This window comes from Nansenia antarctica (genome assembly GCF_963989245.1).
Source record: "Nansenia antarctica genome assembly, chromosome: 4".
Classification (NCBI taxonomy): domain Eukaryota; kingdom Metazoa; phylum Chordata; class Actinopteri; order Argentiniformes; family Microstomatidae; genus Nansenia; species Nansenia antarctica.
Genome location: NC_137689.1, coordinates 33,211,758 through 33,225,465, shown reverse-complemented (window position 1 = coordinate 33,225,465; position 13,708 = coordinate 33,211,758). Strand labels below are relative to the sequence as shown.

Genomic DNA, 13,708 nt, shown 5'->3' with positions numbered 1-13,708 from the left:
TACCTAGCAGCCCTGTACCTTTCTCATTTGATATGTACCGAGAGCATCCATGATGTGAATGATGCCCAGACCCGCCTCCTCATTTGAATAGTAATAACCCAGTGGTGTTGCCCCGGTCAGCGGTGACGTATCAGTCATAGACTGGCAGCGCTGTGGCCACTCCCGTGCGTAAACACGTGAAGGGGCGGCGACATTTCAGAGTCCACGTGAGTGTGTATTTGTTAGCGAAAGCCAGAGCGGCATGTCGGAGCAAGCATGTGCCTCAGTCACACAACAATAGACCTACGTCCACGCTATTTATTTATTTGATACAATAGGCATGTACAAATGCACGTTGTGAGTTTTTCCATTAAGAAATTAGGGTAAGCCTGATGACGATTGAAGCGGCTATGCGTCTTATAGAATTGAATTGTTCTGTGATGTCCTATGGCTATGTCTCATCGATCACATTCCAACTAAACGCGGTACAACTGTATTTGTGTGGGAAAAAAACTATTTATTTCACGTCAGAGATCGATATTATGTCGCAATTCAAGATGGCAAATACAGGATACGTATTACGCAACTTTCGGTGTACTCTCTCAGGTGTGCCCTTAACGATCGACGTCGTGACAGAACCCTAAACCACGTTGACAGTTTTAACTCCTGCTACGGGGCAGCAGGATGAATGTGTGCGGCAACATGTGAGAGCTTCAAGAGGCGTGGCCGCTCCTCCAGCGCACATGTTCCACGCGGTGAGTGCGTAAAGTGCCACCGTGAGGCTCGTGTGTCTCCAGGACGTCATACATAATCGGCGAAAACCACTCGAGACTGAGCACATTTCATTATCCCCGTTACGTAATTTATGACTGAACAACATATGCGAGGAAATGTGCTTCTGTCACACAATAAAGATTGCTGAGATAACCTTATAAAGCGTAATAACGGTGTGTTATTGATATCCCTGATGTCTCTTTGTGCATATGTCCAGTGTGTGTTTGCCCATAGGGGAACATGTTGACAAGGATGGGCAAAGTCAATATCATACTGCATAATATTATCACTCACAGCATTACACCATTCACAGCCTGTGCTACATCAAAACCATAACCCAAGGCCTCCTGTAGATGTGAGGACGAGTCCATTTGGGCTTGAGTATGCTGGTATATGAATATTAATTTCATAGAAATTACAATGGATGTTATGGTACACAAACTCCCCCAAATGTGAAAGCAGATAAATAAATGACATAAATGTAGTTAGTATTTAATGGGTCAGTAGTTCATTCTTTCGAAAATAACATCTGCACCCCACATCATAGCATCACTCAAAATAGGCAACATCAGCATGCTTGCGACTTAAAACACCCTCTTCCCAACTGCACTACAGACCCCCCATTCAGCAAACACCCTTAAATGTGTGCAGACAGTCCTTGACCAAACTTAGATTCAGGTACTGGATCAAATATATAATTATATTTGGAGAAATGCACTTCCAAGAGTTGCATCTTACACATGTGGTAAGTGTCTAACACTTTACTTGAAGCATTCTCTTACAAAATGTTATAACGCGTAAACACATTCATAGCATCTTATTAACTCAAATGTACACTAGCCTCTCATGCCTCACTGCTTTTGACAGAGCGCCACGAAGCTCTATGTGTGGCTGTAGATTATATAAGGCATGGTAAGAGAGTGCCCTAAACATAACATGATGTCCTACAAAACATGTTGGCATGCTGAGTATAATGGTCATAGTGATCTCCTCTGAACTGCATATTTCACTATTCAGTATAACTGCTCAATGCAAAACATTAACAAATAAAGGCAATCTTTTAATCATAAACCTTTAAATATATCAAAAGGCTACAGGTGATGGTATGAATTAAAAGGCAGCTGTATGTGAATTGTCATGATGATGCTCTATGCCCACCCCCTCACACTTACAGTCTGGCTCTTCTATGAATGTGGAATGCACACATGGTTTACAAGGCATGTATCTAGAGCAGTCATGCTCCTGTATATTACTGTAGAGGTCTCTCTCTTTCTGTGTATGTGTATCATGAGGAGCAAGGGCCAATACGGGACATCTTTCAAGTTCTTCCCCACTCTCAAGAGAGAGGCTCAAAGGCAAAACAGGTTTCTTCTATAGCTCACATCTGCATATAGAGAACTGATGTGCATGCAAGAGAGAGAGAGAGAGAGAGAGAGAGAGAGAGAGAGAGAGAGAGAGAGAGAGAGAGAGAGAGAGAGAGACACATTTGAAACGAGCACTGAAACAGAGACATTTTTCTTTCATTTAACAATTTATGAATTTTCTTAAATGAGAGTAATGTCTTCAAAAGGATTCAGGGACTTTGGAGGGAGGGGTGACACAACAACAACAACCACAAGGTGACAGAGGAAACAAGACAAAAAGAAATAAAAATAACAACAGTTCTTTACAGAAAACAGCACAAATGGACACAAGGCTCACATGGGTGATGGAACATGAAACACCTGCATCCCTTCTCACCACCCTCAGTGACTGTCGGCAGCGTGGCACCAAGTGAGCGGGCCTAGGTGTGCTTACATTACATTCACCACGCCGCCAGATGTGTTGTGAGACCAGAATGGTTCCCCATCACCGATCCACTACCCACTCGTGCGGCCAATTCTTTTTTCTTTTGTACAGCAGACGTTATGAGACAATTGAAGAGAAAACTAATCCTTACCAGGCAAAAAAACATAACATACATACAAATCACACAATTTGAGGTCTGTTTTAAGTAACCAAGTGCTAATTGACCCTCTTAAATCACATGGCTGGTGTCCTTAATTAAAAACGGGTTTAAAAAAAGTATCTATATTGTGCAGTGAGTGATCCCCAATTCATTCCTCTGTAGCACATATAGGTCTATTCACAATGATCGCAGTCAGAAACAAGAGCAGTAATACTAGTTCATTTCGTTGCATTCAGTTAAAAGGTTGCCCTCTTCTACATTTCTGAGTTTCTCATATTCCATTGTAGCTCATTGTTGGAAACATTCTGTATTGTGTGAGGTCTCAAATTAATCTGTAGTCGCCAACACATCAGGCAAATATACATTGAAACACACACACAATCTCTCATACGCGCACGCACGCACACATTTGTTGGTACCCTTACAGCTCATTGAAACAATGCTTCATTCCTTCTGAAAAGTGATGAAATTAAAAGCAAATTTCTCATGTATACCTGCATGCCTTTGGTATGTCATAGACTAAAGCAAAGAAACTGTGAAAATAGATAAATTATTGCTTAATAGATAAATTATATTCTAAAATGGCCTGGACAGATTTGTTGGTACCCCTTCAAAAAGATTATAAATGACTGGATTATAGTGATATTTCAAACTAACTGTTTTTTTTAAATTGGTATCACACATCTTCAATCTTATAATCAGTCATTCAGCCTATTTAAATGGAGAAAAGTGGTCACTCTGCTGTTTGGTATCATCGTGTGCACCACACTGAACATGGACCAGAGAAAGCAAAGGAGAGAGTTGTCTGAGGAGATCAGAAAGAAAATGATAGACATATACATAAAGCATGTTAAAGGTAAAGGCTATAAGACCATCTCCAAGCAGCTTGATGTTCCTGTGACTACAGTTGCAAGTATTAAGCAGTATAAGGTCCATGGGACTGTAGCCAACCTCCCTGGACGCGGTCGCAAGAGGAAAATCGACCCCAGATTGAACAGAAGGATAGTGTGAAAGGTAGAAAAAGAGCCAAGGACAACTTCCAAAGAGGTACAAGCTGAACTCCAAGGTCAAGGTACATCAGTGTCTCATCCACCATCCGTCACTTTTTGAGTGACATGGAAGAAGACCCCCCCCAAAAAAGCCAGACTGGAATTTGCTAAAATGCATATTGACAAGCCAGAATGCTTCTGGGAGAACGTCCTTTGGACAAATGAGTCAAAACCGGAGCTTTTTGGAAAGTCACATCAGCTCACAGCCGAAAAAAATCAAAGAAAGGAACACCATACCTACTGTTAAACATGGAGGCGGCTCGGTTATGTTTTGGGGCTGCTTTGCCGCGTCTGGCACAGGGTACCTTGAATCTGTGCAGGGCACAATGAAATGTCAAAACTATCAAGGCATTCTGGAGCGAAACGTACTGCCCAGTGTCAGAAAGCTCTGTCCTCCAACAGGATAATGACCCAAAACACATAGCTAAAAGCATCGAAGAATGGATAAGAACAAAACATTGGATTATTCTGAAGTGGCTTTCTATGAGCCCTGATCTGAATCCTATTGAACATGTAAAGAGCTGAAACATGCAGTCTGGAGAAGCACCCTTCACACCTGAGACAGCTGGAGCAGTTTGCTCAGGAGGAGTGGGCCAAACTACCTGTTGACAGGTGCAGAAGTCTCATTGAGAGCTACAGAAATCACTTGATTACAGTGATTGCCTCTAAAGGTTGTGCAACAAAATATTAGGTTAAGGGTCCCATCATTTTTGTCCATGCCATTTTCATTTGTTTGATTATTTAAAATATTCTGTTGAATCCAAAAATCAAAAGCAAAGTCTGATTTCTATTAAATATGGAATAAACAGTGATGGATGCCAATTACTTTTGTGAGTTTCAAGTTATTTCAGAGACAATTGTGGGTTCTTTTTTTTTCCCGAACACATTTGTCCACGTCTGTACATACATACATACAAATGCAGACATTCAGTTTTGATTCTTCCCAGCTTTTCTCTGAGTACAGACACACATGGACAGGGGAAAAGCCTCCTAGATTCCACTCCTCTAACCACATCCCACTCTTCTCTTCTCTCCTTGGGGGCCAAGTCCACTGTTGGTACCAGCTAGCTCCAGAGAAGAGCACTTGGAAAAGTCACAGAAATATACAATATGGCTCCTTATCAAACACTAAATATCAGGGTAAAGAAAAACGGATCCTAAACGTTGGTACAATTTGAAAATAAGACCATTTGTTGTTTTTTCTCCAGCAGTGTAAATTAGTGTGTAAAAAAATAAAAATAATAATACCTTGGTGAGGAAGAGGGAGAGAAAGAGAGCAGAGGAGGGAGACAGAGAGAGAGAGAGAAAGAGAAAAAGAGAGTGAGTGAGTTCCATCAGTGTCTGAGAGGAATCACATGCTTGTAAAGGAGCAGCGGTAGTTGTCTTATCAGGCCACCCATAGGTTCTAGCTCTAGTCCTGACTGAATGACGCTGTTGTTGTGCTGTTGTGAGGTACTGAGGTCCGGTGGTACAGTACAGGCTGCTGTGTTTGTGCGTGACCGTAGTGTGGGCGGGGCTTGAGCAGAAAAGATGGACGCCAGTCTAGGCACTTAATTCCCGCTGCGACCCAAAACAACCCATCAGTCTACGGTGTCTGAAGACCCAGTCTTTTTGAGAAGTGTGTGTATGTGATGAATTGACTTTATGGGAGCTGATGTTGTCCATGTCTCCTCAGTGTGTGTGTGTGTGTGTGTGTGTGTGTGTGTGTGTGTATGTGTATGTGCGTGTGCGTGTGTCACTCTCGTATGCTGGCAGAGTAAGAGAACTGGGGGAAGTGTGCAGGCTGGTTGGGATCCTCACAGTCCAGGTTGTCATCTGGAAACAGAGAGAACAAGACCTTGTTCAGCTGGTGCAAGACTAACCACAGGGGTACAAGACTAACTACAGGGGTACAAGACTAACCACAGGGGTACAAGACTAACCACAGGGGTACAATACCTTTTTTTTTTTTGCCTGAAAACAAAGAAAATGATCAATGCGCAGCTAACCCTAGAGGAGAATTTTTTTGACGGGGGGATAGCGCTAGCACTAATGGTGCTAAAAGGATATCGCTAGCACTAACTGAGGTCTAACAATGATGCATGTGTAAGTAGCAGCAGCCCTGACCTTAACATCTGCATAATTACTTTGAAAACAGTTTACTGTGACTGTGTTCTCCACGCTGGATTTGTACCTAGCTGAAGCTAAAAAGTGATTTCAACAGCAACAGAGTTTAGCAGACAGAAAGATTAGTTAGCTCACGCATCATGTGACTTGGATGAGACTTAGGGCCAATCCCAATTCACCCCTACGGCTTAGTTTTCACCCCTATGGCTTCGTTTTGCGCGTTCACGTTTAGGGTAGGGGTGTCCCAATTCATATTTCACAGAGGGGAAGGGGTAAGTCGGAGGGCTAGCCATGACTTCGTTTCGAGCGATTTCAGGACCAGACCAGCTTCGAATGCCTTGATTCCAGCATGCATTGCGAAACATCTACAGAAATGTTATGTAGCTCTATTCAATGCGGAAATTTCATTTTACTTTCTCTGTAAGTAAAATTATTAATAAAGATTAGAAAAATTATGATAACCATCTTATTATCTTAGTTTAATGTCATTACAATGCATTATAGACATTTTCTTTATAACAAGCATAACAAAAAAATCGTCGGTGCTGTGACAGGCTGATTTGTGGACAGTCGCGCATATGACATATTTCCATGTCTGATGTCTAATGTCTGATGTACTAATGTTATTTCAATGCATCATAGACCTTTTCTTTACAACAAGCATAACAAAACAATTGCTGTTATGCCGAGGTGCTTAACATAGAAAGTTCCACAGTCCAGCGCGCTCGGGTTTAGCAGTAGAGGACTAGTAGCCTACCTGATCACTTCCATTAGACTACCAAAGCATGACACCGGAGCACTCATATCTGCGCGTTTGTCACAGGGTGACAGACAGTCACCCTGTTCCTCTGCCCCGGCGTCAGTCCAATGGAATCGTCAAGCGCAGCCTTCCCCATAGAAATACATTGGTGCGCGATTAACATTTCAGAGATGTACAATCATGTTTATTTAGAAATAAATTGTGGTGTTTGACAGCGGATGATGGTAGACATATTTAATGTAAAGTTATCTATCTAAAGTTATCTATCCACAGGCTGATATGTGCATGATAGGCACGAATCCCCCCCCCCCCCCCCCCCCCCCGGTGGTATATGACACTATCTGTATTGTGGCACTTATTATACCAAAACAACTCGCAATCTAATCCGGGCAGTTGTTATTATGTAATATTATCGATGGATGTGCCATTTTTGATGGAGGGCAGTGAGCGGGAGACTCATCAAGGACATGTAGTTAATTAATGCAGTGGACAGCGGCTGTTTCTCCAGCGTTCCTGTCACTTCGGATTTCGGAACGTCATAAAATGTAATCTGTAAGTCATGCATTTTTCCATGTTTCCCATTGATGGTATATGACGCCGTAAATTTAACTAAAGTTCAGCCGCGAAGTTGTTGCACTGTTGTCCTAAATCAGTGCAGACTGGCAGGGTAGGAGCACAGGTTTCATACAGGTTAGAGCGCCGTTATTCTGTCATGGTTTGATAATTAAGCATTGTTCTTTTTTATTTGATGACTTGTTTGATCGATTGATAGCGTAAAAGTGAAGTTGTGAATGAGTCGCGAGCGTCAATGCTTTTCTACGATACTACTGATGACGTATCAGTCTTGAAGGGTTGTCCCATTTCATAGGGGTAGATTTCAACCCGGACGGCTTGTGGCTCTGTTCGAAACCCTTGGCTCGAAATCGAGTCACACTCGAAAACGAGCCATAGGGGTAGAAAAGGGAATCGGGATTGGGCCTTAGTCGTCCCGTCCCCCCCCCCAAAAAAAAGCAATACATTTTTTTGCAGATCTACATGATTCACATGGATGACCTATTTTGAGGTAAAAACTACTAAATTAGCAGAAAGGTGACAAGTTTGCACCCCTGTACCAGGTAACACACTAGCTTGACTATGCAACTGAAGTTTGTGTTAGCACCCATGAGCTAATCTAGCCGTGCTAGTCTTTTCCACAGAGGAAACCACAATGGAAATAGCCATCGTTGAATACGTTGTATGTGTTATCCTCTGGGCTCCTGTAGACTAACAATTTATGAAACCCAAAATGATTGAGTGAATTAATCAATAGACAGGCCCGTGTCTTCAGGCCTCAGGCAGAGTGAGTCATCATGCTAGCGTACACCACCGAGCCACCTGTGACGCTTACAAACCCCCGTAGTGCCACTCACACTTGTCTGGAGGCGTGACGGTGATGGTCTGTGCTGTGAACTCGTCGTCAAAGTAGCGGGTGTCCGTCTCCGACGTCACCTGAGGCTTGAAGGGGGGAGTCAGCTGAAGAGGGGAGGGGGAGAGAGAGAGAGAGAAAGAGAGCAGTGATTGGCTATGGAGACGTCATGGTGGAGTCATATCTTCTCTCTTCCCACAGACCTGAGCTGTACTTCCAATGGGAGGGAGGAGGAGAGAAGGGAGGAGGAGAGGAGGATGGAGGAGAGGATGGAGGAGAGGATGGAGGAGGAGAGGATGGAGGGAGGGAGGAGGGAGGGAGGAGAGGATGGAGGGAGGAGAGGGTGGAGTAGGAGAGGATGGAGGGAGGGAGGAGAGGATGGAGGGAGGAGAGGATGGAGGAGGAGAGGATGGAGGGAGGAGAGGATGGAGGAGGAGAGGATGGAGGGAGGGAGGAGAGGATGGAGGGGGAGAGGAGGGAGGAGAGGATGGAGGGGGAGAGGAGGGAGGGAGGGAGGAGAGGAGGGAGGGAGGGAGGAGAGGATTGAGGAGGAGAGGATGGAGGGGGAGAGGATGGAGGGAGGGAGGAGAGGATGGAGGGAGGGAGGAGAGGACAGGGCTTAAAGTGGGAAAACATCCTGTGCCTGAAACTTTTTCTTGGGGAGGGGGGTCACAGTTTGAGATATTGGGAGAGCGGGTACAGAAGACAGCTTCATGTCTCAATTTTAAAATGCATTAATACTGTTTTATTACTGTTTTATACAGTAATATAATACTGTTTTATACAGTAATATATTTAGATGTCTTTAAAAGAACAAACTGATTAAATCACTTAAGGCCAAACTGATTGCATCACTTATTAACAGGAGTGCACATCACTTTTGGGGGCCAGTGCTCAGAGGAGCACCTAGGGATGCTGCTTGGTGCTCCCCGAGCTCGCGAGTCACAACCCGTCCCACAGGATGGATAAAAAAGGGATACATGGATAACTTATATTAGCAAAACGACATTTATTCATAAATAAAGATGAACGAACAAATTATTGTGTGCAAAACAAAAGAAACAAATGCAAAATCAAATAATAATAATAATACATTTTATTTATATGGCGCCTTTCATGGCACTCAAGGTCGCCGTACAACAACAAATCTAAAAACAGCCACAAAATTCAAAACACAATATACATAGAAATATACAGTATAAAACATAGCCAGCAGCAGAGCAGCACGGGAAAAGTAAATCAACACGGGTATGCCTGCGTAAACAGGTGGGTTTTGAGGTGGGTTTTGAATGAGGAGATTGAATCAATGTTCCTGATGTCGGGGGGGAGGGAGTTCCAGAGGCGAGGGGCGGAGCGGCTGAAGGCTCTAAACCCCATGGTGGACAGACGGGCTGGGGGGACGGTCAGGTTGATGGAGGAGGCAGACCTGAGGGACCGCGTGGGAATGTTGATGTGGAGGAGGTCGGACAGGTATGGAGGGGCGAGGTTATGGATGGCCTTGAAAGTATGGAGAAGGATTTTGTAGTCAATGCGGTGTTTGATGGGGAGCCAGTGGAGTTGGTGTAGAATGGGGGTGATGTGACTGATGACAGGGGTTCTGGTGACAATACGGGCAGCAGCGTTCTGGACCAGTTGGATCTTGTGGAGCAGTTTGTGGGGGAGACCAATGAGAAGGGAGTTACAGTAATCTAGGCGGGAAGTGACGAGGGAGTGGACCAGGATTGCGGCGCTGTTGGGAGTGAGTGAAGGGCGGAGGCGGTTGATATTACGAAGATGGAAGTAAGCAGACCGGATGGTGTTGTTGACGTGGGCGTGGAATGAAAGGGTGCTGTCGAGGACGACACCCAGACTCTTAACCTGGGGGGAGGGGGAAACCAAGGAGTTGTCTATGTTGAGGGTGAAACTGGGGTGCTTGGTGAGTGTGGATTTGGAGCCAATGAGAATTACCTCTGTTTTATTACTGTTTAGTTTGAGGAGATTTGAAGTGAACCAGGATTTAAGTTCAGGTTAAGTTCAGGTAGACAGGCACAGAGGGAGGAGGGAGGGTGGAAGTGGGTTTGGAGGAAACGTAGAGCTGGGTGTCGTCCGCATAACAGTGGAAATGGATGTTGTATTTACGGAAAATCAGACCAAGTGGGAGGAGGTAGATGATGAAGAGGATAGGGCCAAGGACAGAGCCCTGGGGAACACCAGAGGAGAGGGGGGCCGGATGGGATGTGAATGATTTTAACTGTATAAACTGAGTGCGGCCAGAGAGATAGGAATGGAACCAGTGTAGAGGGGTGTCAGATATACCAATGGAGGCTAAACGGTTAAGGAGGGTGGAGTGCGATATAGTATCGAAAGCGGCGCTCAGATCGAGTAGGATGAGGATGGATAAGAGTCCGGAGTCAGCTGCCATCAGGAGGTCATTTGTGATTTTGAGGAGGGCTGTTTCTGTGCTATGAAGGGGGCGGAAGCCAGACTGGAACTGTTCGTAGAGGTTATTGTTAGAGAGATGAGTATGAATCTGTAAAGCCACCACTTTTTCCAAGATTTTTGAAAGAAATGGCAGGATGGAGATGGGACGGAGGTTATTGAAGATGTTGGGGTCTGAACCAGGTTTCTTCAGAATTGGTGTTACAGCTGCGGATTTGTGAGATGATGGGACAGAACCAGAGGTGAGGGAGGAATGGATGATTGTAGTTATCAGGGGCAGGAGAGAGGGGAGGGAGGCTATGACCAGGGAGGAGGGCAGGGGGTCAAGTTGGCAGGTGGATGGCTTGGATTTCCGGATGAGTTTAGATAAATCGGCAGCAGAGGGGAGATGGAAGCAGGAGAGAGGTACAGAGAGGGGGGGATGGGGAGATAGGGGAGATGGACAACTGGACATAAGAGGGGTCAGTTGCTGGTGGATGTTGGCTATTTTTGAGTTGAAAAATGACATCAGGGAGTTACAGTGGTCAGTGGAGTAGAAGTGTGGGGGAAGGGAGTCGGGGGGGCGGAGTGAGTTGTTGACCACTGAGAACAGGGCCCTGGTGTTCCCAGCACCAGCAGTGATTTTGTCTGTAAGATATTGGGATTTGGCTGAGGAGAGGGCGTCTTTGTAAAGAAGGATGTGGGCATGGTGCATCTGTTTGTGAACAGTGAGACCGGTTTTTCTTGAAAGCCGCTCCAGCTGACGTCCTTTGGCTTTCAGCAGACGTAGGTGAGGGGAAAACCAGGGGGCAGAATGGGGGAATGAGACAGTCCGGGTTTTGAGGGGGGCGAGTGAGTCCAGCAGAGTTTGGAGTCCATCATTGTAATGAGAGACGAGCTGATCAGGGGTGCATGGGGGGGTGATGATGGGGAAAGTGTCGATGCCTGTTATGAGATCTGCTAAATTAATATGTCTGATGTTGCGGAAGGACATAGTACGTGACTGTTTGGTTTTGGATAGAGACAAACTTAAGTTAAATGAAACAAGCATGTGGTCAGAGATGGGGAGGTCAACAGCAGAACAGTTGAGGGGAGTGACACCTGAGCAACAGACCAAGTCCAAAATATGACCTTTAGAATGGGTAGGGAAATCAATATATTGTTGGAGACCAAAACTGTCCAGGCAAGAGATGAAGTCCTTAGTGAGAGCATGATTACTATTATCCATGTGAATATTTAAATCACCTAACAGAATTATGTTGGATGAGAGTGAACAGATGTGGGTGAGAAATGTGTTGAATTCATCAAAGAAATCCTTGTTTGGTTTGGGTGGGCGGTAGATATTAACTAAAACAGTTGGGGTAGGTCCATTTAGTTGTAGAGCCACAGACTCAAAAGAATGAGACACTGGCAGAGTGACAGGAGAGACCTTCCAGGACTCGCGGTGGATTATCGCGAGACCCCCCCCTCTGCCGGTGAGACGGGGTCGGCAGTTGTAAACAAACCCAGGTGGAGTAGACTCGTTCATCTGAGAGAAGTCATTGGGTTGTTGCCAAGTCTCTGTTAAACAAAGAAAGTCATATTTGTGGTCGAGGAGGAGGTCCTGCAGTAGTTGTCCCTTGCCAGTGAGGGAGCGGATGTTAAATAAACCAAATTTGAGATCGGAGTGCTGGTTGGAGAAGCCAACGCTAGCCGACGTGCCCAGGCCAGCCAGCGCGCCACGGTCCACTCTCCTGCAGGTGTTTCTCGGAGGGTGGCGGCGGGTGGAGGACCAGATGGAGCTTATTGCAGTGGAGTCGTCGATGTGGTAGCTTCGTCCGGCTCCGCGATGGATGTACCTCCGACGGGGAAGGCGAGCGACGTCCGGAAAACGATGCAGCACAGACGGGGGAGCAGATTGGTAGGAACGGAGTTGGTGGAGCTCCGCACTCATGTATTGGATCAGAGTTGACGCTGGATATATCAAGAAGGACAGGACAGTCCACAGGAGCATAAAGCTCACAGCGAGATTGTAGATCCACATGATGAACTGGCAGACGTTGTTCACCGAACAGCGGCAGCAGAGGCTGGGTGAGTGGCGCGTCAACACGCTAGGTAACGTTTGAGCAAACACAAACACAATACTGACAAACAGATCGATTTGACAGTAAGCCCAGGGTAGAGACCAATGGTACCACGTTCGCCAGGAGTAGATGATCTGCTGCAAACTAATAATAATCATAAAAACATTCAAAACAACCGGAGCAGCGGCAGCTAATCGCGCCAGCGTTCACTCGCGACCGGATACAACCATATTTACCTAGGGGGGGGATTACTCACCCAAACCATTGCATTGCTGCAGTGTTTTGACTGCTCTTTAAGCATGAAAGTCTGTCAGACTCCTTTAAACACAATGAAATCAACTGACATCTCTTTAAGCACTGCTCTGTTATGTAAACACTGAAATCAACTTTTCAACAAAAAGTTACAGCCTAAGCATTTATTTATGCTACAAACTTAATCATCATCATCATCACTGCTCTCTTGACTGTTGTTAATACTGTCCTCAATTTCAACCATGGTAGAGGATGTTGTAGGCTATCACTTTAAATAGCTCATTATTTTGATTGTGCAACAAAGTCTTTTTTTTTTCTTCTAATAGAATTCCCAACCATATTCCCTGGGTCAGGAGTCGGGGTGCAATAATGAAGCTGTAAAACAAACGTCTGAACGTTTGAAAGCTTCAGAGAAAAGAAACGTGTCCCTTGGTGTTGTTTTTCCGTTTAGCGACGAGTCGTTCGGGACTGAATTTTCACGTGGCGGCGAGATAACCGTGCAATACGCGATACGCGGAATGGAAGTACGAGTTACGATACTTTCTAGGGGTGTAACGGATCACCTAACTCACGGATCGGATCGTGTCACGGTTTTTGAGTCACGGATCGGATCATTTTTCGGATCAACACAAAACATTTTTGTTTTTATAAAAACTGCTTTTTCCTTGAATTCTGTAAAAACACCACTTTTACTATGTGACAAAAACCAACAACATTCAAGATGTCAAAACTGGTAATATATATATATATATATACATACATACATACATATATATACATATATATATACATATATATATAATATATATATAACATATTCTACACTCAAACATTACATAATTACGGTATACTGAAATACACTCAATTTAGGAGAGAGGGAGGAGGCCGCTGGTTGCAGCAGTGAATCACTGGGCTCTTTAAAGCAGACGAATAAACATGTTTTATGCCACTTTTAACTAAATAATAAAGTGAACC

The 13,708-nt window shown here is 44.7% G+C and overlaps 1 protein-coding gene across 1 annotated transcript in view; it reads right to left on the bottom strand.

The window, feature by feature from the left end:
- Positions 1-2,277: 2,277 nt before the first annotated feature.
- akt2l (v-akt murine thymoma viral oncogene homolog 2, like) overlaps positions 2,278-13,708 on the bottom strand; it is a 48,230-nt gene continuing 36,799 nt past the window's right edge. Inside the window, exons 13-14 of the mRNA XM_080530320.1 lie at positions 8,026-8,128; positions 2,278-5,565 (exon numbers count right to left, since the gene is read on the bottom strand). Of these exons, the coding sequence (XP_080386446.1) occupies positions 5,486-5,565; positions 8,026-8,128 (183 nt within the window). The 3' untranslated portion in view covers positions 2,278-5,485. The remainder of the gene's footprint in view (positions 5,566-8,025; positions 8,129-13,708) is intronic.